At 42.9% G+C, this 27,578-nt stretch overlaps 1 protein-coding gene across 1 annotated transcript in view; it reads right to left on the minus strand.

The window, feature by feature from the left end:
• Window positions 1-700: 700 nt before the first annotated feature.
• LOC126262887 (phosphorylated adapter RNA export protein) overlaps window positions 701-27,578 on the minus strand; it is a 115,633-nt gene continuing 88,755 nt past the window's right edge. Inside the window, exon 6 of the mRNA XM_049959768.1 lies at window positions 701-1,166. Within this exon, the coding sequence (XP_049815725.1) occupies window positions 823-1,166 (344 nt within the window). The 3' untranslated portion in view covers window positions 701-822. The remainder of the gene's footprint in view (window positions 1,167-27,578) is intronic.

The raw sequence follows: 27,578 nt of genomic DNA on the forward strand, positions 1-27,578 counted from the left end.
ATGATTGATTATTATCAAGTTTGTGGGCAAAAATTTCTTTCTGAGAATTTAGGTAACAACTCACAGACCAGTAGAGGTGCCAACAGGCACATAAATAAGACTGAAACTTTGCTAGCTTTCGGACGAATCAGTTCTAAAAAGGATTCGTCGAAAGCTAGCAAAGTTTTCAGTCATGTTTATGTGCCTGAAGATAACTCAACATCTCTAATATTTGGTGAGTGGTTATCTTTATTGCTAAATTATTTAAATTCTTCTATGATTTTCCACTGCCATTTCTGTGAATTTAGTTTGATAATGAGGAGCATAGCAGCATATAATAGTTGTGCTCTCTACTGGATTCTTGAAATTGACTTCCAAATTGGTTTTGTCTGTTCTGAAATTATGGTCTGTTGTATTCCTGAACAGATACAACTATCTGAGCCCCAGCCAGACACCTAGTGCTCATACTGCAACTTCATCACATCTGATAACCATAAGCTTCCAGATTCTGTGAGAAAACTACATTAAACAAATTTTGATATCTCTCTCTGAGTGAGATTTTCACAATGTTTTCTGTGAGAATTTAGATTTGGTTGCGTACCCTATTCAGAAATTGGCTTCTGACTGCCAATGCTGACTGAAATCTGTAATTGAAACAATAATCATCATAATTTTTCAACTGCAAGTGTTACTAAGAGCACACCAAATTAACAGTCATCTCCACTTTGATAGTAACTTTATTTTAGTGAACAAGTAAAAATTTTTCATCAAAGAAAAAAGTTCAAGTTTGCACATTTAATTCTTCCATCAGTCATTTAGTACACTGAACTGCACATTTGAGACCTAAAACAGGTCCATGGGGTTGCAAGACACATCCAGGAAGTCGTCGTCATCGTAGGTGACAGTACAGCGGTTGCTTTCACAACCTCTGTTCTCAAACGATATCTGTGCAGTCCTATCCTCTCCGTCACTGCTGTTATCCCGTCCATCTGTTGCTGGTGATGGGGGAGGAGGAGGATTAGTGGTGTCTTCCTTGTCTGTAGCCTCTGCTTCGCCCTCTTCCTTGTCTGTAGCCTCTGCTTCACCCTCTTCTCGTTCATCATCGTCGTCGTCATCATCATTTGCCTTCGCTGCAGCTAGTTCAGCTCTAGTTAGTAGTGTTGGCAGGTCCACATCTGACAATTTATCTGTAAATAAAGATGAAATCATGTTTTTAAATAGATAAATAATTTGAGGGGGAGGGGGAGGAGGAGGAAACTGGTGAGCGACACAACCACACAAGTTGGAGAAATATCCTTGTCAAGAAATTATCTCAGAGTTATGTGTGTCTAATTTCATTAACTCATGCCTCTTTCACTCCTCCATTCCCACTATTTTCATCTATACCACCATAGCTTACTCTACTGTTAAAATAATCTATTAGTGAGAACGCAATTCAGTTGCTAATGTCACTTTTCCATAGCAGTAATCAACCAATTTCATTAGATCTGTTTAAAAATACAACAATGGATACAACTTGTTGGTGTTACACATAAGGAAGTAAAATAATTTACAATCTATGAAATATTATCTAATGTACAGTAGGGCAAACTATTGCAAAGGCACTTCTTCATCAATGCATTTTTAGCCTCTAGATATGGATGTGTTTAGTATTCACAAAAAGAATACTTGCTGTTATCCTACATGAACAAACGTTTTAATTCACTGGATTAGTCGTAAACACAATGTTTAAAAACAGGAATCTGGAGAGAGAGAGAGAGAGAGAGAGAGAAAAAAAAAAAAAAAAAAAAACCCATATGGAGTTGGCCTTTTTTTCGCTAAGTTAAGGTTCCAGCAATATTTTTATTCAAGCATGAATGTTTCCGGCTATGATGGGATGCAAGTATAAAATCAATCCCATGGTCTTCTGCTTCCTTTTGTCCAACATCTGTGTTGAAAATTGCAATAGAATGAAACAGCATGTGATTTTGAGCACGCCAAAAATTTATTTAAATCCTAAAGTTCAGTTCATGAGCAATTTAGTCAACAAGGATATGTTCCCAAGAGTGTGACCTACTTTTTTTAAGCCGCTTATATGGTGATGTAGGCTGTTGGTTGGTTGGTTGGATTAAGAGAGGGGAAAGGGACCAAACTACGACGTCATCAATCCCTTGTTCTGAATAAAACAATGCCACAAGTGCGAGAATAAAACAAACGAGACTGACAACTCAAAATGGAATGAAAGGAAAAATCACAAGAACAATAAGGGGCAACAAACATGTAAATGGACAAAAGGGGACAAGAAAACCACAGAAACACAAGAAATGGGATGAAGAGATTAGAACAATAAAGCAGATTACCATGGCTGGCTGACCATGAGAACAAAAAAGGAGAAGCCAGTCACTCTGCAACACATTAAAACCTCCACCCCAGAAGCACTAGGGTGGAGGACACTGAGGGACAAAGGACATGCACTAAAACTTAGATCAAATGATAAGACCCTCCCTCACAAATAAAACATAGAACTAAATCAGCTGATGAGGCATTGTCAGATAAAATTAGCAGTGATGAGTCCAGTAACCCAATATTTCGTCGCTGGGCAGTCAAAGTGTGACAGTGCACCAGAATATGGGCCACTGTCAACTGGGTCAGGGTGTATACGTGGACAAAGAAACAAAATTCCTGGATTTCCCGGTTGAAAATACACTTTTTCTGTGTTAAATGACAGTATACTTTTCCTCGGCACTGTAAAACTTATCAATCCTTAATCCTTAGAATGTTTATGGTTTTCTACACAGACGTAGAATTTGCCGGCACTTTAGAAAACGAAACACGGGGGAGGGTTTTACGGAGGTATAAATTCAAATTCCACCAAACACTGCAGGCTACTTTCCGAAGCAATGAAATCGAGATTGCGACGCGCTTTTGTAAGCCAGTCATAGCTCATGTCACGTGATCTCGGCAGCTGATGACAGCACAGGACACGTAGTGTAGTCAACCAATAGCAAGACCACTCTTAAGTAGCGTGAACACACAAAATGAAAAGTTAATGGTTTAAATTAATATACATAGTTTTGCTAGAAGAAAAACAATGCTTTCACAAATAATATTGGTCTCTAAGATTAATAAGCTGCAAGAGAAGCTAAGCTTCCACATATAATGCTGATAATTTGCGCGTGTTACACTTTAAGATACATCACACAAATGTGCTAGTAAAATTTTTAATAACAATGTAAATGTCTGATTATCTGGGCTCGAAATTCTTCTAGAAGGTCGTCCTCATTTATTTTGATTTTTAAATGAGACTCAAACGCTCTGTGATTTAAGAAATTCATCGTGCATTCTCGCTCATAGTTCATCTTACGTAAAAGGAAATTTACTTTGAAAGTAACACTTTTCAAACCACCATTCGCAATATTTTCCTGTGACCTGTTAGAAATCGGTTCGTTTCAGCGGTTGCCAGAGAGCGCCAGGTAACAGGCGTCACTGCGCCTGCGTAGCTACGATGATGCAGGAAGCTCGTATGTTCGTACGTGTAAAATATTAAAAGATCTTGCATTATGTCATAAAAGAAACCAGACATCAAAGGATACTTCAGGAGCATCGGAATTTCATGAACTATACTAAAATGCATAATTCGGCTTAAAGTGCACAATTGTATGTCCAGATTCGGATGTAAATTTTCTTGAGTACAAGTACTGTATTATCTAAGGCCAGCCGGAATGGCCGAGCGGTTCTAAGCACTACAGTCTAGAACCGTGTGACCACTACGGTCGCAGGTTCGAATCCTGCCTCGGGCATTGATGTGTGTGATGTCCTTAGGTTAGTTAGGTTTAAGTAGTTCTAAGTTCTAGGGGACTGATGACATCAGAAGTTAAGTCCCATAGTGTTCAGAGCCATTTGAATTTGTATTATCTCATGTTTGGTTCTTTATTATGGCATAATGCCATACGAGCTAGAAGATGGAAAACATGCACTTGAAATACAGCGAACAGTTGAAACTAGCCATCAGTGTGAAATTAAACACTTCGTTTCAAATAAATTGACTGCCTCAGCACAAAATATTAATAAAAGCCAAATATCTTTAGCAAACCGACAAAAATAACTTCATTGTTCTGCAAGGTGATTAATGCTTGACTGTCAGAAAGGTGGAAATAAAACCTGAAACTAACGACATATTTTAGCCTTCCGTAATTATGCGAACATACACTCCTGGAAATGGAAAAAAGAACACATTGACACCGGTGTGTCAGACCCACCATACTTGCTCCGGACACTGCGAGAGGGCTGTACAAGCAATGATCACACGCACGGCACAGCGGACACACCAGGAACCGCGGTGTTGGTCGTCGAATGGCGCTAGCTGCGCAGCATTTGTGCACCGCCGCCGTCAGTGTCAGCCAGTTTGCCGTGGCATACGGAGGTCCATCGCAGTCTTTAACACTGGTAGCATGCCGCGACAGCGTGGACGTGAACCGTATGTGCAGTTGACGGACTTTGAGCGAGGGCGTATAGTGGGCATGCGGGAGGCCGGGTGGACGTACCGCCGAATTGCTCAACACGTGGGGCGTGAGGTCTCCACAGTACATCGATGTTGTCGCCAGTGGTCGGCGGAAGGTGCACGTGCCCGTCGACCTGGGACCGGACCACAGCGACGCACGGATGCATGCCAAGACCGTAGGATCCTACGCAGTGCCGTAGGGGACCGCACCGCCACTTCCCAGCAAATTAGGGACACTGTTGCTCCTGGGGTATCGGCGAGGACCATTCGCAACCGTCTCCATGAAGCTGGGCTACGGTCCCGCACACCGTTAGGCCGTCTTCCGCTCACGCCCCAACATCGTGCAGCCTGCCTCCAGTGGTGTCGCGACAGGCGTGAATGGAGGGACGAATGGAGACGTGTCGTCTTCAGCGATGAGAGTCGCTTCTGCCTTGGTGCCAATGATGGTCGTATGCGTGTTTGGCGCCGTGCAGGTGAGCGCCACAATCAGGACTGCATACGACCGAGGCACACAGGGCCAACACCCGGCATCATGGTGTGGGGAGCGATCTCCTACACTGGCCGTACACCACTGGTGATCGTCGAGGGGACACTGAATAGTGCACGGTACATCCAAACCGTCATCGAACCCATCGTTCTACCATTCCTAGACCGGCAAGGGAACTTGCTGTTCCAACACGACAATGCACGTCCGCATGTATCCCGTGCCACCCAACGTGCTCTAGAAGGTGTAAGTCAACTACCCTGGCCAGCAAGATCTCCGGATCTGTCCCCCATTGAGCATGTTTGGGACTGGATGAAGCGTCGTCTCACGCGGTCTGCACGTCCAGCACGAACGCTGGTCCAACTGAGGCGCCAGGTGGAAATGGCATGGCAAGCCATTCCACAGGACTACATCCAGCATCTCTACGATCGTCTCCATGGGAGAATAGCAGCCTGCATTGCTGCGAAAGGTGGATATACACTGTAGTAGTGCCGACATTGTGCATGCTCTGTTGCCTGTGTCTATGTGCCTGTGGTTCTGTCAGTGTGATCGTGTGATGTATCTGACCCCAGGAATGTGTCAATAAAGTTTCCCCTTCCTGGGACAATGAATTCACGGTGTTCTTATTTCAATTTCCAGGAGTGTATTTTAATTCATTTGGTAGTTCCCGGCCACAGAAATCCGTTTTGTTTTCATTTAATATGAGAGCAATAAAAGAAGAGGAAACAGCAAAATCACTAAACGTAAACACAGGTCATGTGGAGACTACCCACCTCCCCACAAACTCAGACTGTTCTGTGCATCAGCCCCGGATCTACGATATTTCCAAACCGGAGCAATTTAGGTAGTGGCGCCCAGCCACACATCTGTAGCCAGAAGCGGGAGAATGTACTACTCATAGGCGACTCAACTGCGCATGCACAAGAGCCTGCCCGCAATTGTTCAAACGAATCAAACGTAAACAGCTGTCATGTCACGCTCATCGGATGCAATTTGTTGTTAGGAAGCACTACATATTCTTCCTAAAGCCTTTGACACACTTTGGTTGGCAGACGCTTGTATGAGCACTGTGTTTTGTTGTTGTATATGGCGCATTTCCTTTGCGACGTAAGGTTTGTTTCCCCCCCCCCCCCCCCCTCTCGTTCATGTTTTTTTTGCTGCAGCATTATTCTGCAGAAGCGGGATACAGTAATATCCTTCGTTAGAGTATTGGTTCTTACCTGTCAAAATCACAAAAATTTAACTGGTAACGTTCCCGGAATTCTAAAAAACTTCTGGGTTTTTCCCAGCCGAAAAAATTCCCGGGTTTTTCCCAGATCTCCCGGGTCGTATGCTCCCTGTGGGTGCTCCACTGACACTCAGGCGGGTCTTCACAGTGCAGGAGGTAACCATGGGTCGCCCAAGTGTGGCCAATGCGGAGCTGGCAAGGGACAAATGATTCCCTGCGAGGCCCGCATGGAAGAATTCCACACATTCGTAGTCTCCTTAATGACACGCTGTTTGTTGTGTGTAATGTTATGCCATTCTGTCTCCCACAGCCGAAAAACCCTACGGCATAAGTCGGAATGAAGGTCAGGTTCAGGGATGCCCATCTCTAGAAGCGGTTTCCAAGTAGCCTGTTTGTCAACCTGTTGGCAAGCTCATTGCCTGGGATGCCGATATGTCGTGGGGTCCACACAAACACCACTGAATGATGGGACCAGTCCAGGGTATAGATGGACTCCTGGATGGACACTACCAAAGGATGGTGAGGGTAGCACTGGTCGATAGCTTGTAGGTTGCTCAATGAGTCAGTACATAGAAGAAACAATTCCCCAGGGGATGAACAGATATACTGAAGTGCACAAGAGATGGCCACCAGCTCTGCAGTGAATACACTGCAGCCATCGCGCAAAGAATGCTGTTCAAAGTGGTCTCTGTGGACGTAGGTGAAGCCGACATGACCATCAGCCATCGAGCTGTCGGTGTACACCACTTCAGAGCCCCGGAACACGTCAAGATTCGAGAGGAAGTGACAGCTGAGGCTCAGGTGATAAGTCCAGATGAATCTGCAGCTTAGGTGTACACCATGGAGGTGTATGCGGACGGACCTGGATGGGAAAGGGAAGGACTCCAGTTCAGACAAAAGGGATCGCACTCGAACCGCAATCGTTAGCCGTGACCCGGGCTGCTGATGCGGCGGATGAAGTGCCGCGGGTGGATAAAGGAGACAGTAATTCGGATGCTCAGGAGAACTACAAATGCGTGCAATGTACCTGGCAAGTAGTTGTGCACGTCGGATCTGCAATGGAGGGACTCCGGCCTACACCAGGACACTGATCACAGGACTCTTTCTAAAAGCTCTCGTCGCTAGGCGAACGCCACAGTGGTGCACTGAGTTGGGTAAAAGCAACACTGAGGGTGTCGCCAAACCATAAACCAGACTCCCATAGTCAAGGCGGGACTGAACAAGGGCTGTGTAGAGCTGCAGTAGAGTAGAGTGATCTGCACCCCAGTTGGTGTTGCTCAGGCAGCGGAGAGCATTGAGGTGCTGGCAGCACTTCCGCTTAAGCTGATGAAGGTGAGGTAGCCAAGTCAATTGGGAGTCAAAAACCAGTTCTAAGAATCGATATGTCTCCACTACAGTGAGTGGATTGTCATGGAAGTAAAATTCTGGTTCCAGATGAGCGGTACGACATCAACAGAACTGCTCGACACATGACTTAGCGGCCGAAAACAAACTGGAAGTTGTGGGTGAAAGCCCATGACTGCGTCTTGTGAATGGCTCCCTGTAGGCACCGCTCAGCAACACCACTACTGGTGGATCAGTATGAAATGCAGAAGTCGTCTGCATACAGAGAGGGTGAGACGGACGGGGTACAGCTGCTGCTAGACCGTTAATGGCCACTAAAAATAGTGATACACTAAATACAGAGCCCTGCGGGACCCCATTCTCCTGGATATGGGGGAACTATGGGAGGCAACAACTTGGACACGGAAAGTACGGAGTGACAGGAAATTCTGGATAAAAATCGGGAGTGAACATTCTGTTGGCACCCACCTACATAGGGAGAAATGATCATCACAATAAAATAAGAGAAATCACGGCTTGCTCAGAAAAATTTAAGTGCTCGTTTCTCCCGAGCGCTGTTCGAGAGTGGAACGGTAGAGAGATAACTTGAAGGTGGTTCACTGAACCCTTTGTCACCATTTAATTGTGAATAGCAGTGTAATCACGTAGAGGTAGACATAGCGGGCTTCGGAGACCCCACCTGTATAATGTGGCAAGGATATGAAGTCATCAGGTGGTGTCATACGCTTTGCATAGATCAAAAAAGATGGCAACAAGGTGTTGGCTGTTCAGATGGCAGACTCGAGGGACACAAGATTATCAGTGCCCATGGCAGAAGCCACCCTGACATGGAGCCAGTAGACCACGTGACTCCAGGATCCAATCCAACTGCCGACACACCATACGTTCCAGCAGCTTACAATGTTGGCAAGGCTGAAGGACCAATAGCTATCCACATCAAGCAAGTTTTTACCAGGTCTGAGCACTAGAACGATGGTGCTCTCCCACCAATGTGATGGGAAGACGCCATCGCACCAGATCCGGCTGAAGATGACTAGGAGATGGCGCTTGTAGTCATATGAGAGATGTTTAATCATCTGACTGTGGATCCGATCCGGCCCGGGAGCTGTGTCGGGGCAATGTGCAAGTGCGCTGAGGAGCTCCCACTGGAGCATTCTAGGGTTCACTGTAGCGTATAGTGAAAAAGAGGATTTTCCTTTCCATCCCCCCTTTGAAGGTGCAAAAGGCTGGGCGTGTAGTTCTCAAATGCAGAGGCTTGAGCATAGTGCTCAGCAAAGTACTCGGCAATCCCATTTGCTTCGGTACATAGTGTGCCATTGATGGTAATGCCTGGGACACCTGCTGGGGTCTGGTACCCAAAAAGATATCTGATCTTTATCCAGACTTGGGAAGGTGACGTATGGCACCCAATGGTCGACACGTACCTCTCCTAACACTCCTGTTTCCGTCATTTTATAAGCTGACATACATAGGCATGGAGCCGCTTAAAGGCTATCAGATGCTCTAGGGAAGGGTGTCGCTTATGTCGCTGTAGAGCTCGCTGACGCTCTGTAACTGCCTCAGCGACTTCCAGTGACCACTAAACGACTTATTTTTGCCGGGGTACCATAAAGAGCAAGGGATTGTGTTTTCTGCCGCAGAAACGATTGTGGTAGTCACCTGCTCAACTATCACATCAATGTTACTATGTGGGGGAGAGTCAATGGTGACAGTAGAGGTGAAAGTTTCCCAGTCCGCCTTGTTTAAAGCCCATCTGGGCAGGTGTCCATGGGTCTGACACTGGGGCAGTGACAGGAAGATGGGGGAAGTTGTCACTACCACCAGGTCGCCATGTGCTCTCTTGTGGATAGATGGGATAAGTCTTGGGCTGCAACTTGATAAACTAATGGATGAGTAACTACCTCGAGCCACACTGAAATGTGTGGCGGCCCCAGCATTTAAGAGGCAGAGGTCAAACTGAGACAGTTAAGTTTCGACATATCTGCCTCGGCCAGTAAGCACGGAGTCACCCCACAAGGGGTTATGGGCATTAAAATCTCCCAAAAGGAGTAAAGGTTTAGGGAGTTGATCAATCATTGCAGCTAATATATACATTGCAAACAGTTATTTCATGTGTCGTCTGTATTCTGAGAGCCACAGCTTCAAGAGGGTTTTGAAGGGGCACAGTTTCACTACACACTACAGACTGAGTTTAGGACATAAATGCAAACTCCACCTGATACTTGATTAGTCGCTACGGTTCCTGTAATATCCCTTATAGCTGAGGAGGGCAAGGTTCCACATTGTCAAGAGCCAAGTTTCCTGGAGGGCAATGCAGAAAGCAGGTGTACAGCTTAACAGTTGCCATAGCTCAGCCAGGCGGTGGAAAAAAAAAAAAGGCTACAATTCCACTGGAGGATGATGTCATCGTGAGACTGGGAAGGCATGGAACATTCAATGAGGCAGTTTACGCCTCAGGTTCACCTGCTGCCTCTGACTTTTTGCCTGAACAGTCTATATCCATTGTGTCTGAGGGGGTCCAGCGAATCCAGGTTCTCAGTGGATGCCAGAATCTCCACCCCATCCTCAGATGCAGAGCTTGCAGGTTGCGGTGGTGTGGGTGCCACGTCAAGTTCCTTGTTCTTGGGGGTCTTCTTTTCTGATTTATTGTGCTGTTCTTTGGGTCTCCCTGGCTGGGAGGACTTCACTGAGTCAGTCTCCGGGACTGAGGATGATTGTAAAGCCCTACACCCAGTTGCTTTTGGGTTCTTCACTGGCAGGTGTCATCTTTCCCACTAGCAGAAATCTGAGAAGGGAGCGAAGCAAGAGACCCCTTCCTAGCAAGAGGAGCCGAAGAAGCCTTACGCTTCTCTGGCTCAGAAGTGGGGACTGAAATCCCCGATTGGGGGGGGGGGGGGGGTCGCTCCCAAAGTAGGTGGTATAGGAGCAACAGGGAGGGAAGTGCCCCCCACCACCAAGTGGCCAGGTGCTGTCTCGCACTTCTGAGAGGCGACAGGAATTCGAGGAACTGATGGGGCGACAACTGTTCTCATAGCAACGGCATATGAGGAGGTCACAGCTACAGGATGTAGGCGCCCAAATTTCATCTTAGCCTCATTGTAGGTCAAGTCGATCCAGCGTCTTGTATTCCACGATTTACCTCTCTTTCTGTAAACTCCTGCAGTCTGGCGAGCAAGGTGAATGACGCTCTCCGCAGTTGACACTGGGGAGGCGGGGCACATGGAGTATTGGTAGGCGATGGACGTCCACAATCTTGACAGGTGGGGCTGGAAGTACAGCAGAAGACATATGGCTGAACTTCCAGCTCTTAAAGCACCGCATTGGGGGAGGGATATGTGGCTTGCCGTCACAACGGAAGACCACCACTAGAAACTCCGCTACCACCTCCTGTCCGGTTAGTGGCTGACGCTACAGATCTTTATTTATGGAAATATACTGTACAATCACCAACAAATTTTACATATTCACATACACCTTTACCTTTTATCGAAATAAATACAGATTCATTAGGATTAAGTTTTCTTTTGCTACACGTATACAAGTGGAGAAGTAGAGTCATAAGCTGATTTACCCAAGTCTTTATTAGCAATTTCAAACATATGATAAGTACGATCGGAAATTATATCTCTATCATTAAAACTTTCTAGTCCAGGTACACTTGGAACTCCGCTACCACCTCTTACTATGGCAACGGTGAACCATCTATTCCCATGAGAGAAAGTATCGTTTATGTCCAAACTAAAATTAAGAGAACATCCAAGAAATACACAGGGTCCATCGACGAGGGCGTGGGCTGCAACACTCTTCACTGGAATGCGAATTTTCTTGTCGGCTGCAGTACAAGGTGTGCGCGTCGCCGCTGGCTCGCTGCCAAGGCCAAGCGATAAGTGTGTTTACATAACAAAGCTGTTGCATCATTGAGCCTCCGGTTCTAGATGTACCCTTGTCCAGTTAGTGGCCGACACTACAGATCTTTATTTATGGAAATATACAGTACAATCACCAACAAATTGGTGCAAGCAAAGATACCGACCTCATCTTTGCACAACAGTTTACAAAAATATAGAAAACATCGAACGAACAACATCTGCAGGCGACAAGAAAAAGGTGTGATGGTAACAGAAATATCCCCCAACTTGCCACAAGCAAGTAATGCCCATGACTGGGCAGAGGATGCTGTTTTCATCAAAACTGACCCAGAGCGCATTTTGCACAGGCCCTCTGCCTCCCCAAACTTGTCCTCCAAATGCTCCACAAAAAACTGGGGCTTCATGGACATGAAAGATTCCCCATCAACTCTCATACATATGAGGTACTGGGGCGAATAAGCTTCACTGCCATCCTTAGCCTGGCATTCCTCCCATGGTGTGGCCAGGGAGGGGAATGACTCGGGGTCATATTTCGTAGCATTAAAGTTAGACTTTGCCCACTTAGAGACTGCTGGCAGCGGACCACCAACAAGAGATGACATACTACACGCCCTGATGCCACCAACTCCGACCAGGGGCCCTCCCCACAGGCGCCACCCAGCCACAGCAAAGGCCACTTGGCAGGATGGCCATTGCCGGGAGTCCCAATGCCCCAGGGTGACGGGCATCTACTCCCTGGCATACGTGGGAAGTTAACGGCACAGGCATCAGCAGAACGACCTCTATCTTGTCAGGGGGCTACAAACAACAGGGTACATGGCGGCCCCACCACAACGGACTGGCTACTGTGGTGGATCTCAGGTGCAAAGATGTCCATGGCCATCATTGACACATAAAGCGACACTGCATAGTGCATGGTAGAAAATGCATCCATAAAGGTGTCCTCGACCAAGAGATGCACGATGGACACAATGCACCATGTAAGGCGCCCTGACTCAATTGGCTCGCTCTTTGGGAAAATTTTGAAAAATGGAGGTCAAACCCGACAGGGGACCATACACATAAAGGCTGAAACGTGTGAGACTCCTTTTAGTTGCCTCTTACAACAGGTAGGAATACCTCGGGCCTATTCTAACCCCTGGACCCGCAGGCGGGATGTAGGTTGAGGCTCCAAGTATCACATCCTGTAGACGTTCACCCTAGTGTAGGATGACCAGATTTTCCATGTGATCAAATGGGACAATTGCAAAAAATTGGGATTAAAAAATGGGACAAAACTGGACACTTGAACAAAATGAAAGTATACTGTAGGTATGACTGTGTCGTCTGACTAAAAAAATAAAAATTAACATTTACAAACATAAAAAGGCATATATTTTAACAAGACACTTCACAACATGCTTGTAATGGCACTGCATCATATGAAAATTCATTGTTTTTCTAACAACTGATTATAATTCAAAATACTGAGAAATTGATAGAATGATTTCTAACAAATGAACACTAATGTAGATATCAAAAAGCCCAGAGACCATTTAGCTACTGGTCAGGAACACTGCTAGTAGCTTTGCAACTATTACAAGACCTAGTATCTTTCAAAAGCTTTGAAATGGTTAATAGCAGGTTGTAGAATGTCTTGCAAGTAAGGCCTTGATAATATGTCATAACTATTACAACTGCTTCAATAGTTTCAGTGGTAAAACAGTTTTTCTTATCAAACTAAAGGGAATTCACAACTGAAAATACTCTTTCCACAACTGCATTTGTGTCTGGTACAGCAAGAGCAAAATCCACAAGCATCTCTATATTTTTACATGAAGTACCTGTACTTTTTAAGTGTATGGAACACATCAAATCACCTCTTATCTGTTTCCAAAGTCACTTTTTCTCATTCCTCAAGTTTCTTGGATACCATATTGTGCACACATTCTATCTCATCAAACAATACATCTTTATCTAGCTGAAGAAGGGGAAGAGCAATTTGGATTCTGGAGAAACATAGGAAAACGCAAGGCAATACTGACCCTACAACTTCTCATAGAAGCTAGGTTAAGGAAAGGAAAAACCTACATTTCTAGCATTTGTAGACTTAGAGAAAGCTTATTTCAATGTTAACTGGAATATTCTCTTTCAAATTCTGAAGGTGACAGGGGTAAAATACAGGGAGCAAAAGGCTGTTTACTGTTTGTACAGATACCCGATGACAGTTGAGGGGCATGAAAGGGAAGCGGTAGTTGAGAATGGAGTGAGAGAGCATTATAGCATATCCCTATGTTATTTTTCCTTTTCCAAGTTTGAAGAAATAACTTAAGTTTGAAATTTACTAAATTTCTTTTAACCAGTTTCTTCTTTAAGCAGCTCTAACTCCTAAGCTGATTCTGTAACTGAAATCATGGTTCTTTCCAACTTTTGGATTGAAACTGAAAACATTTTCAACTGGCTTTGAGTGAAATTAAGCCAAAGATGTGACTTTGAGTGCTCAAAAAACAGTCTCAGCAATGTAGGACACCTATCCTGCAAAGGTTTTTTTTATTTACATCTTTATCTAAATATCTCCATTATTTTTATCACATTAGTTGGTTTTAATATGACCTTTTTTCTTAATCTTTGTCATATCTTTTAATAATGCTGTAACTTTTTAAAAAATTCCTCTCAATTTTACTTCATTTTACTCTCTTTTCATTTGGGATCTTCACCCATGTGATTTTTATTTACCTGTCCGGTTATTTAAATATTTGGATATACTGATCTATCAGTTTTTTAAAAAACAAACAATTAGATAATCCTATTCATACTGGCTGTGAAATGGTGTAAAAAAAATTAGTTTTCATTACAAGACAAACACTTTTTGGACAGTCAATGTTGGATAGACAGGTAAATCTCATTATATGTGATAACAGTTACATTCCATGGAATTGCCGCACATACTGAATTTGCGTGAATTGACAGTACTTTTGTACATAAAATACTCACATCAAATAGCAGAGTTTCTTAGTATTTTTACCAAAAATAACCATTATCACATCTCTAGAACACAAATTCAATACAAAATTTATACACTTCAAAATCCATCTATGTCCTAAATAGGCTTTGGATCACTGATAATGGAAGAATCTGATAGTGCTATAGTCAATTTCTGTGACTGATTTCCTTACACACAAAATGCTACAGCTGGAATGTGCTCACTAAGCACCTGACATTCATTAAGTGCCACAACTTTTAGCAAAGAAATGTTTAATTGTCTTCTTTGCCAGTTGATTATACAACCTTTGTAACATTTAAGATAATGTTCCAACTCCTCTTTTCACTACTGCACTCCTCACTTCTTTAGGTGTCATTGCAGTGCCAATTATTTTGAAGGCCTGAGTCGTTTTACTCATTGTCAGATTTCTAACAAGCTGAACTTATTTGACTTCTGTTTCCTCTTTATTACCTGCTCTATCTGAAAACTTTCATATCTTCATTGCTCAGATCCTGAGAATGGGGATTTAGGTCACACACATTCTCTTCATCGACATCAGTGAATCCAGTCTGCCATGCCATTTACAAAATTTCTCTTGTTGCAATGGTGGTTACATTGATCACTTCTATCTTCTAACAATGACACAGCATTTGGCCACAGTTCCCTCCATAAACCATTCAAACATTTTTGGAGTGATGTCATTCCATGCATCTCTAATAACATCAATGGCCATCTTAATAATAAACTGTGGCCAGAAAATTTTGACGGTAAGTTTGTCATTCAAATCACACTTTTCTATGAGACTTGAGAAAGTTTTGTGCAGATTAGAACGCCTATTAGTGTAGAAATAATTCCCTCGTCCATGGATTGCAGGACAGATGTAGAATCCCATGGCAGAAACATGAATTCATTGTTTTTATTTGAATTAATAATGGAAAGTGGGTGGCTGGGAAAGTTCTCGAGCAGGAGAATTCTGGATCAGATTCTTTCTTTTTCACAGTAGGCCTTCAATTTTCTATTCAGTTCATTAGCAAAATAGTCACTGAAAATGGCAGAAGTCAGCAACCCCGCCCCCCCCTTTTTTCTCTTTCTTTCCATCCCAAATGTCCTTCCAAGTGTGCTCTTATCACAACCTTCTAATGTTGTAGGATTTTGAGAGTGTTACATCACAAATGGTCTTACTTTGCAATCCCCTGCAGCACGACCTCTGAAAAAGTTTCATCAGTCCTTGGCAGCCTTAAAGTAAGGTGGCATTTTTTCTCCAATAGAAGTAAATGTGCAGCTAGGCATTTGTTTCCAAAATAATCCGTTTTGTCAAACTTGAAAACCTGCTTCACACTATAGCCTTGTTCAGTCACATTTCTTTAAAACTCTTTTTAAATTCTTCACCTTTAACTGCCTCTCCTGTCGTTTTAATGTTATGTAAGCTGGAATGATGCTCGAAGCGATCAACCCAGTGGGAGCTGGCCTAGAAAGGAGCTAGATTGTCCTATTCTTCCATTAAATCTGCATACTATCTCTTGGCTTTAGCTTGAATAGCAGCTCCAGAGAGAGGCATAGGCTGCTGGTTGTTGTGTTCAGTCCAACGGCTTAGTATTTTTCCATTCTTTCCATGGCCTTCGATCCAGATTTGGTCACTCTAGTCACACTTAACATTAGCTGAATATTCGGCAGTTTTTCAAACTGATTCCACATTGCCTCGCATAGTTCTCACAGTTCCAAAGCACACTAAATGTCAACAATATGATCATCTTTCTCATACCGATCCAAAAATTCTAACTTCGTTTCTAATGAATACAATCTTCGTACATGCTTCTTTCCCTTAACAGGGCACACTTTCTTTCCTCGCACCTGAAGTGCAACTTCACAGCTCTACTGACTTGAACTGACAAGTTATGTCAAAACATGACTGAAGATGCACATTAAGATGCACTAATGCATTACTGCTCCCATGCAACATTAACAGACGGCAGGATTGGACTTAAAACTGAAATTGCACACAAGCGAAAATGCGGATAACGAATCCAAGTACATTTAAAACATAACTTTTGTAAAAACATAGACAAAATAATGCAGTTGAAGATTTGAACAAAAAGTTTTAAAAACAAGATAAAATTCAAGCAAAATGAATAATAGACATAATGACTGTGATGTTGTTGTTGTTGTTGTTGTTGTTGTTGTGGTCTTCAAGTCCTGAGATTGGTTTGATGCAGTTATCTGGATTTCTACTAGCCCTCATCTTTTTACCTACTTGATCCTCTGCTGCCTTCACTACTTCATCCCTCAAAGCTATCCATTCTTCTTCTACTGTATTTCTTTCCCCCATTCTTGTCAATTGTTCCCTTATGCTCTCCCTGAAACACTGTACAACCTCTGGGTTAGTCAGTTTATCCAGGTCCCATCTCCCTAAATTTGCCACCTTTTTGCAGTTTCTTCACTTTTAATCTACAGTTCATAACCAATAGATTGTGGTCAGAGTCCACATCTGCCCCTGGAAATGTCTTACAATTTAAAAGCTGGTTCCTAAATCTCTGTCTTACTATTATATAATCTATCTGAAACCTATAGTATCTCCAGGCTTCTTCCATGTATACGACCTTCTTGTATGGTTCTTGAACCAAGTGATAGCTATGATTAAGTTATGCTCTGTGCAAAATTCTACCAGGCAACTTCCTCTTTCATTTATTACACACAATCCGTATTCACCTACTACGTCTCCTTCTCTTCCTTTTCCTACTATCGAATTCCAGTCACCCATGACTATTAAATTTTCATCTCCCTTCACTATATGAATAATTTATTTTATCTCATCATACATTTCTTCAATTTCTTCGTCATCTGCAGAGCTAGTTGGCATATAAACTTGTACTACTGTAGTAGGCATGGGATTCGTGTCTATCTTGGCCACAATAAGACATTCACTATGCTGTTTGTAGTAGCTTATCCGCACTCCTATTTTTTATTCATTATTAAACCTACTCCTGCATTACCCCTATTTGATTTTATATTTATAACCCTGTATTCACCTGACCAAAAGTCTTGTTCCTCCTGCCACTGAACTTCGTTAATTCCCACTATACCTAACTTTAACCTATCCATTTCGCTTTTTAAATTTTCTAACCTACCTGCCCGATTAAGGGATCTGACATTCCACGCTCCGATCCGTAGAACACCATTTTTCTTTCTCCTGATAATGACGTCCTCTTGAGTAGTCCCCACCCGGAGATCCGAATGGGGGACTATTTTACCTCCAGAATATTTTACCCAAGAGGACGCCATCATCGTTTAACCATGCAGTAAACCTGCATTGTGATAACATGGATGAATATTTGAAATGAAGAAAGGAAGAAATTAAACCAAAGGAAAAGACATAAAAATTATTAAAATCACATTGGAAAGATTTACAGAGAGAGAGAGAGTAGAAGGAAGTAAAAATGGGCAAATAAAGTTAATACAATGATTAAAATGATGCAGCAACAGACAAAATATGAAATATTATACACATCAACTCACCGATCACCAGGGTAAATATCTGCAATGTAAGATACTTGGGACTGTAACTTACATCACCATATAGGTGGTAGCAAAAATATGATCTCACCCCTGGGGATCTCACCTTGTAAACTTGCATGGTTTGCCCTTGTTTGTTAACATCACAGCATGTGGTGGGATCCCTCTAACATCAAGGATTTTCCAGGGCTTGGATGCACCTCAACCACTATTGGTGCACCAAAATTTCAATAGTTTTATTTAATCAGAAGTGGCCCTACTTACCTCTGCACCTTTTAACACAGAATTGTTATGGCGCCATTCCGATTCGGTATTGTAGCTTGCATTACAGATATTCCTAAATTAAAGTCATGAGATTCCCAAATATTACATATCAGCCTATATAAAAATAAAGTGATATCAACGGAGATTAATAGATGTGTTATTACCTTCAAAAGTTCTTGCTTTTAAAGCAAATCCTTTAAAATTGTATTTATCAAATCACAATTTGTCTGGCTGTAAAATGCTTTGTTTTACATAGTTGTTCGGAGATGTCAGAGCTATCGAGTTAAAAAAAATAAAAATAAAAGGAGGAGGAGGAGGAGGAGGAGGAGGAGGAGGAGGAGAAGAAGAAGAAGAAAGAAGTAGTAGTTCCTCTCTAGGCCAATAAAATTAATCATCACTGTGTTATCCACTGTGGCAGGTGTTACCCTGAAGATGCGCTCCTCATACTACCTAGATGCTGTTGACTGAAAAATGTTGAGTTCGAAACTATTTCTAAAAATGAGATACCCCACATCTCTCAATTAAACAATAATTCCTCATTTCAAATAATTGTGCAACTATAACTAGCACAAAAAAAAAAAATAAAAAAAAAAGAAAATTGCACTTTAAAGCCTAACAAAAGAATTTTAAACACAGCTGACAGCAGCAACTGTAAATAAATGTTCGTACACACGGCAAGTCAAGAGTCACAGTATGCCCTGCTACGTCAAAAACCCTGAAGAAATGGAGTAATCTGATATTACAGTAAGCTATGGGTGAGGTGATCTACCTTTTATGGTATGTACCGGACATGGACACCATCTCGAAACAGGTCATCTAGAATCTAAGTCAATTTTTTAAATGGAAAGGGGCTCTTTTGCACGGTGTATACGTGGACGAGGAAAAAAAATTCCTGGATTTTTCCCGGAATTCCCGGTTAAAAGTACACTTCCTCCTGGGTGCAAATACACTTTTTCCGTGTTAAGTGAGGGTATACTTTTCCTCGTAACTGTAAAAGTTATCAGTCTTTTGAATGATTATGGTTTTATACACCGGCGTTGAATTTCCCAGCACTTTACCAAAAGAAACTCAGGTAACAAAACTCGTTTTGGGAAGATGTCTGACATGCAGCAACATGTACAGTGTATTTTCGTATTACGAAAGTATAAATTCGAATTCCACCAAACACCGCATGTTACTTTCCGAAGCATTGAAATCGAGATTGCGATGTGCTTTTGTAAGCTAGTCATAGCTCGTGTCACGTGATCTCACCAGCCGATAACAGTGGATATTCAGATCATAGGACACGTGCTGTAGTCAGCCAATAGCAACATCACTGTTAAGTAGTGTGAACACACAAATAGGAAAAGTTAATGGTTTAAATTAATATACGTAGTGTTGCAGCAAGAAAAGAGAAGCTTTCACATGTACTGTTGCCCCTTTTTGCTCGTGTTACACTTTAAGACACACCACACAAAAGTGCCAGTAAAAATTTTAAGAACAACATAAATGTCAGATCTTCTGGGCTCCAAATTATTATAAATCATCGTACTCAAAGAGCCGATTTTTAAACGAGTGTCAAACGCTCTGTAATTTAAGAAATTCATCATACATTCTCACACATAGTTCATCTTGCGTAAAAGGAAATTTACTTTGAAAGTAAGGGTTTTCAAACCACCATTTGCAATATTTTCCCGCGACCTGTTAGAAATAGGTTCCTTTCAGCAGTTGCCAGAGAGCAACAGATAACAAGCGTCATCGCGCTTGTGCAGCTAGGCAGGAAGCCCGTATGTTTGTACGTGTAAAACATTAAAAGATCTTACATAATGCCATAAAAGAAGAGCACAGGAATTTCGTGAGCCATACTAAAATGCATAATTCGGCTGAAAGAGCACATTCGTATGTCCAGATTCGGATGTAAATTTTCTTGAAGCACCAGTACTGTATTATCTCATGTTTGGTTCTTTATTATGGCATAATGCCATATGTGCTAGAAGATGAAAACGTGCACTTGAAATGCAGCCAACAGTTGAAACTGGCCAATAGTGTGGAACTGAACGCTCCGTTTCAAATAAATTGGCTGGCTCAACGGAAAAGATTAATTAAAACCAAATTTCTTTAGCAAATTGACAAAAATAACTTCATTGTTCTGCAAGGCAATTAATGCTTGACTGTCAGAAAGGGAACATAAAATAAAATCTGAAACTAATAACATATTTTAGCCTTCCGTAATTACGTAAATGTATTTTAATTGACTTGATAGCTCCCGACAACAGAAATTTGTTTTGTTTTCATTTGAGCAATAAACGAAAAGGAAACAGCAAATTCACTAAACGTAAACACGGGTCACGTGAGACTACCCACCTCCCCATTACAACTTAATACTGCTCTCTGGATCAGCGACGGATCTACAGTATTTCCGAACCAGGGCAATATTAGATAGTGGTGCCCCTCCTCCCTAGAGCGTTTGAGGCAGGACGCCAAAAATTTTAAAAATCTACTTTTCAAAAATATGTCCATTTTGTAGCACACATCTTTCTGAAGAGTCTGATACGTAAAACGTATGCGTTTGAGGAAATGTATGGTCTTAAATGTGCCAAAGTGCAGTGCCACGCCTCTTCACACAGCATTCTTCTATCGCACGTCACTGTATTTCACTCTGTGGAACTCAAATGTGTAACATTTTCTAATGGGTGCCATCAAACTGTATTCAGGACAGTGGAAATTAAAATGTCCTGTGGTGCCTCTCCTGCTCCCAGTTGGCCAGTTTGACAATCTGCCCCTGTTTAAAAAAAACTCGCAATAAATACTGGATGGGATTATTTGTAACCGGGAGAGCAGGAACTCTTCAGAAAATTTGCAGTCTTAATTGCCTGTTAGCTAATAACTTGATGTTTTGTGTGAAATAGAATTAAATATAGGATACATAAAACCAGTAAAGACAATAGACAAGCAAGACAGTACATATTTCTTCAATCTTATATCCTAGCATTGCTTTTCTCACTAACCTTAGTACAGCTTTACATGGAGTGCTTTCCTTTTGGGAAAGAATCCATTAGCTCATCAAAGTTTGTTAAAGTTTTTGCTACGTGAAAAAACCAAATGTCGTCGGCTAATACTGAAAAAGCTATTAATACCTTTGAATAGTACCCAAGACTGATGTGCTTTCTCGAGCTGATTACGTGTATTTTGTCACTGTCTGCTAGATAACACGCTGGTGAAGATCAGTGCAGCAGCAGTGCAATAGCGAGTCGCATATTTAGCTTTCATATTTGTTTTGTAGTTTGAGTCTTAATTTCTTTCTGAGTGTTTGTGTGCTTGCATATTTAATTACATAAAATCCTTGCTTATTCCCGTATTTGAGAGGAATAATACTGCTTATTGATAGCCGTAGAGTATAAATTCACGGAGTCGTTAGATATTAGCAGTAGGATGGATAGGGCGTGTGCGTGCTGCGTGGGGGCGCAGGAGGAACTAGCCGCGGTTCGCGAGCAGCTGAGCGTGCTGTTGGCCACGGTCAGCCGCCTTCAGGCTGCTGTCTCGAGGTGCAGCAACGGCGGAGGGTCTGGCGCGTCACTTGAGACACCCCAGGTGTCGCTTGCTGCGTCCGCTGACTCAGCCGCCGAGGCACCTCCTAGTGTACCCGGCGCGTTGGGGCCGCCCTCACCTCAGGATGAGTGGCAGACTGCAACGCGTTCGCGTCGCTCGAGGCAGAGAGCCAATGTGGAGGCTGGCCGGCTGGCATCGCCCGTTCATCCTGTCAGTGGGCAGGTGGCCGCTCCTTCAGCAGGGGCCGAGCAGGCACATGGGGGCAAAGGCTTGCTGGTTATTGGGAGCTCTAACGTTAGGTGGGTGATGGAGTCCCTTAGGGAAATAGCGTACAGGGCTGGAAAGAAATCCAACGTGCACTCGGTTTGTCTGCTGGGGGGCCTCATCCAAGATGTGGAGGCGGCCTTGCCTGCGGCTATCGAGTGTATGGAGTGCAGTCGTCATCAAGTAGTTGCTCACGTCGGCACCAATGATGCCTGTCGCTTGGGTTCTGAGGCGATCCTCAGTTCGTACAGGTGGCTGGCGGATTTGGTGAAGACCGCTGGCCTCGCACGCAGGGTGCAAGCAGAGCTCTCTATTTGCAGCATCGTTCCCAGAGTGGATCGGGGTCCTTTGGTTTGGAGCCGAGTGGAGGGTCTCAACCAGAGGCTTCGTCGACTCTGTGACGGTCCTGGCTGCAGATTTCTAGACTTGCGCTATTGGGTGGGGAATTGTAGGACGCCCCTAGATAGGTCAGGGTTGCACTACACAAAGGAAGTGGCTACTCGGGTAGCTGAGTACTTGTGGCGTGCAGATGTGGTTTTTTTAGGCTAGGCAGTAGTGCGAGGTGTACTGATGAACACTCACCAATCGACGTGCAAGCAGGGAAATCAGGACGCGCTCAGTGTAAAGACACTTCAGCTATCAAGATATTAGCAGTAAATTTTCAGAGTGTTCGGAATAAAGTTCCTGAATTTACTGCCCTCCAGGAAGCGTGTGGCGCACAAATTATTCTCGGGACTGAGACCTGGCTGAACCCTGAGATAGGAAGTTCTGAAATATTTAGTGAGGGTTGGAACGTGTATCGGAAAGACAGATTAGACACCGTAGGAGGTGGTGTCTTCATTGCAGTTGACAAAAATATTGTGTCTACTGAGGTCAAAGTAGAGTGTGATTGTCAAGTTATCTGGACATGTTTAACAGGGCTAGGGGAAATAAAGTTAATTGATGAGTGTTATTACAGGCCACCAGGTTCCACCGTGACAGTTCTAGAATCATTCAACTGGAGTCTGCATTCTGTATCGCAGAAGTACCCGGATCATACTATATTAGTCGGAGGCGACTACAACCTACCTAGTATAGACTGGGATGTCTATGGATTCATTACAGGTGGTACAGACAAGCCGCCGTGTGAATTACTTTTGAACACATTATCCGGAAACTGTCTTGAGCAGCTAAATCGACAGCCAACGTGTAATGGAAATATTTTAGATCTGGTAGCCACGAACAGATCAGACCTCATCGACGGTGTCAGTGTTAAGACAGAGATTAGTGACCATGATGTTGTCATTACGACTATGGTTACGAAAGTTAAAAAGTCGGTCAAGAAGGCTAGGAGAGTATTCTTACTAGAAAGAGCAGATAAGCAGTTGTTAGCATCCCACTTAGTAAATGAATCAACTTCATTTACTTCCGGCACAATGGACGTGGAAGAATTATGGGCAAATTTTAAACACATTGTAAATCACACATTGGACAAGTATGTGCCGAAAAAGTGGGTTACGGACGGAAAAGACCCACCATGGTTTAACAGCGCAATTCGGAGAATGCTCAGGAAGCAAAGACAGTAGCACTCGCGGTACAAGAAAGATAGGGAGAATGAGGACAGGCAAAAGTTATTAGAGATTCGTGCTGCTGTAAAAAGAGTGATGCGCGAAGCATTCAACCACTACCACCGTCATACCTTAGCAACAGATCTTGCTGAAAACCCAAGGAAATTCTGGTCTTCGTAAAATCGGTAAGCGGGTCAAAGGCTTCCATCCAGTCACTCACTGATCAGTCTGGCCTGGCAACGGAAGACAGCAAAACGAAAGCTGAAATTTTAAATTTAGCATTTGAGAAATCTTTCACGCAGGAGGATCGTACAAACATACCACCATTTGAGTCTCGTACAGATTCCCGTATGGAGTACATAGTGATAGACATCCCTGGGATTGTGAAGCAGCTGAATGGGTTGAAAATAAATAAATCGCCAGGTCCTGATGGGATTCCAATTCGGTTTTACAGAGAGTACTTTACTGCATTGGCTACTTACTTAGCTTGCATTTATCGCGAATCTCTTGCCCAACGTAAAGTCCCGAGCGACTGGAAAAAAGCACAGGTGACGCCTGTAAATAAAAGGGTAGAAGGTCGGGATCCTCAAAATTACAGACCAATATCCTTAACATCAGTTTGTTGCAGGATTCTCGAACATAGTCTCAGTTTGAATATAATGAATTTCCTTGAGACAGAGAAGATGCTGTCCATGCACCAGCACGGCTTTAGAAATCATCGCTCCTGCGAAACGCAATTCGCCCTTTTTTCACATGATATCTTGCGAACCATGGATGAAGGGTATCAGACGGACGCCATATTCCTTGACTTCCGGAAAGCGTTTGACTCGGTGCCCCACTGCAGACTCCTAACTAAGGTACAAGCATATGGAATTGGTTCCCAAGTATGTGAGTGGCTCGAAGACTTCTTAAGTAATAGAACCCAGTACGTTGTCCTCGATGGTGAGTGTTCATCGGAGGTGAGGATATTATCTGGAGTGCCCCAGGGAAGTGTGGTAGGTCCGCTGTTGTTTTCTATCTACATAAATGATCTTTTGGATAGGGTGGATAGCAATGTGCGGCTGTTTTCTGATGATGCTGTGGTGTACGGGAACGTGTCGTCGTTGAGTGACTGTAGGAGGATACAAGATAACTTGGACAGGATTTGTGATTGGTGTAAAGAATGGCAGCTAACTCTAAATATAGATAAATGTAAATTAATGCAGATGAATAGGAAAAAGAATCCTGTAATGTTTGATACTCCATTAGTAGTGTAGCACTTGACACAGTCACGTCGATTAAATATTTGGCCGTAACATTGCACAGCGATATGGCCGTAACATTGCAGAGCGATATGAAGTGGGACAAGCATGTAATGGCATTTGTGGGGAAGGCGGATATTTGTCTTCGGTTCATTGGTACAATTTTGGGAAGATGTGGTTCATCTGTAAAGGAGACCGCTTATAAAACACTAATACGACCTATTCTTGAGTACTGCTCGAGCGTTTGGGATCCCTATCAGGTCGGATTGAGGGAGGACATAGAAGCAATTCAGAGGCGGGCTGCTAGATTTGTTAGTGGTAGGTTTGATCATCACTCGAGTGTTACGGAAATGCTTCAGGAACTCGGGTGGGAGTCTCTAGAGGAAAGGAGGCGTTCTTTTCGTGAATCGCTACTGAAGAAATTTAGAGAACCAGCATTTGAGGCTGACTGCAGTACAATTATATACTGCCGCCAACTTACATTTCGCGGAAAGACCACAAAGATAAGATAAGAGAGATTAGGGCTCGTACAGAGGCATATAAGCAGTCATTTTTCCCTCGTTCTGTTTGGAAGTGGAACAGGGAGAGAAGATGCTAGTTGTGGTACGAGGTACCCACCGCGACGCATCGTGTGGTGGATTGCGGAGTATGTATGTGGATGTAGATGTAGATATAGGTCTGTCTAATATTGCAGCAATTGTAACACTCACCGCCACTGTTTTGGCACAAATGCTCATTTTTATAACACGACAGAATATAATCACGAAGTACCAATATCAAATGCCTATTAGGCCTACTACAAGCAAAAAGTTTCATGTTAGGAAATAGTTTCACATTTCATTCATACGCTCTGACTTCTGAAGCATGAGATCGAAAAGTAGTAGTACAAATTTTTTATAGAAATTTGGAATCGTCATATTTTTCCATAATTTGTGTGATGTCCCAGCTTCTTCTCCTTTCTCGTGCTAACAAACAATCTTGTCATCACTAATTCTCTAACTGTTCCTGCCAGGGCTAAAACTTATTCTCCGGTTAACTTGACTAACCCTGCCACAATCACTGGTTTAGTTCCCCCACGTTTATTCTCCGGTTGGGCGTTATTACCGTGTTGGTACAACGTGTTTTGCATGCTACTCCCAGAATAGAACTTTAGCGGCTTCTAGCCGGAGACTGCACAACTGGCCATTACCAGTGTAGCATTCTGGCAAAAAATTTTCTGCCAAAATTTCATTTTCTTGGTTACACTGAGAAGATAGTACGTAATCTTTCTTACCTGTTATTCAACAGCAGGGTGTCTACGTGGACAAGAAAAAAAAAAAAAATTACCGGATTTTTCCCGGATTTCAGGGTTAAAAACACAATTTCTCCCGGATGAAATTACCTATAAAGCGGGTGAAATTCATCTGTGTTAAGTAACAGTATACTTTCCCTCGGAGCTGTAAAACCTATCAGTCCTTTGAATCGTAAACGTCTTATACCGGCGGAGGACGTCCCAGCACTTTAGGAAACGAAATCAAGGAAAAACAATGCGTTTGGAAAGTTGTTTGATGCGAGACAATATGCACAGAGTTTATTTTCGTATTGCGAAAGTATATACACAAATTACAGCACGGTAGCTTCCGAAACTCTAAAATAGAGATTGTGTTGAGCGATGCACTTTTGTCAGCCAGTCACAGCTCATGTCACGTGATCTCGCTAGCGAATGACGGGAATTATTCAGAGCACGAGGCCTACGAGAAAGACAGGCCGCGGCGCGTACGTTTAAAAGATAGGCCGAGCTCGCTCAACTCAGCAAAGTGCATTTCTACACCGGTTAACTAGTCAGTAGAACTGTATGTACAAACAAGAATTGCATCGTCTATTGGCATCCACTGTTATTAGTCCTACAGTGATAGGAAGTCCGTAGGCCTACTAACAGGCTCTAATTTGGCAATTAAAATCGTGCCAAAATGATTATCAGTTGCATAGAAAAGTCAAAGTGTTCTGGCATGAAGAGATTTGTGACATTGCTCAGTAACACATTATGCACATTCTTTTGAAGGTCAATTACACTTTTTGCCATCTATTGCATAATTTTTTATCCATGAAAGAACAACATTAAATATGAAAACTAACTTGAAGCTCGGTCTTTTTTTTAGCGTGTGTTACACATTAAGTCATATCAAATACAAATGTGCCGGTAACATTTTAAATAGTGGCATAAATGACTTATCTTCTGGGCCCGACATTTTAAAATGGCTGATCCTCAAAGTGTTACGTTTTGAATGAGAGTTATAATGCCCTGTGATTTAAGAAATTCACTGCACATTCTCACACGTAACATAAATCATCTTGCGTGGAAATTTACTTTGAAAGTAACGCATCTCAAGCCACTATTCGTAATATTTTCTGGTGATCTGTTAGAAATGTAAACAATTGTGACGTCATGCACATCGAATGCACGTTAGTTGTTACGGACGTACTGCATAATCTTCGACCTAAAGCCTTTGACACTTTTTGGTGTCGGTACTCTGGTCTGTGCATTGTGTAAATTACCCATTTTCTATGCAACTAAACTTTTATTTTGGTGTTATTCTCTGATTTATGTTTCATTGCTGCAGTATTATTCAGCAGTAGTGGACTAAAGTTGTCAGCGTATCAGATCTTACACGTGAAACCTACAAAACTTTAACTAAAATCAAACACAATGAAAAATCCCGGAATTCTAAAAAATTCCTGGGTTTTTCCCGGATGAAAAAATTCCCGGGTTTTTCCCGGATCTCCCGGGCCGTATACACCCTGAACAGGGATGTGTTTCAAAATCATATGAATAATCGATAGACCGACGTGTGCTGGATGCTAGGCGCTTTGTGAAACAAGGTCTTCCCCCCCCCCCACA

The sequence above is a fragment of the Schistocerca nitens genome, chromosome 6 (genome assembly GCF_023898315.1).
Source record: "Schistocerca nitens isolate TAMUIC-IGC-003100 chromosome 6, iqSchNite1.1, whole genome shotgun sequence".
Taxonomy (NCBI): domain Eukaryota; kingdom Metazoa; phylum Arthropoda; class Insecta; order Orthoptera; family Acrididae; genus Schistocerca; species Schistocerca nitens.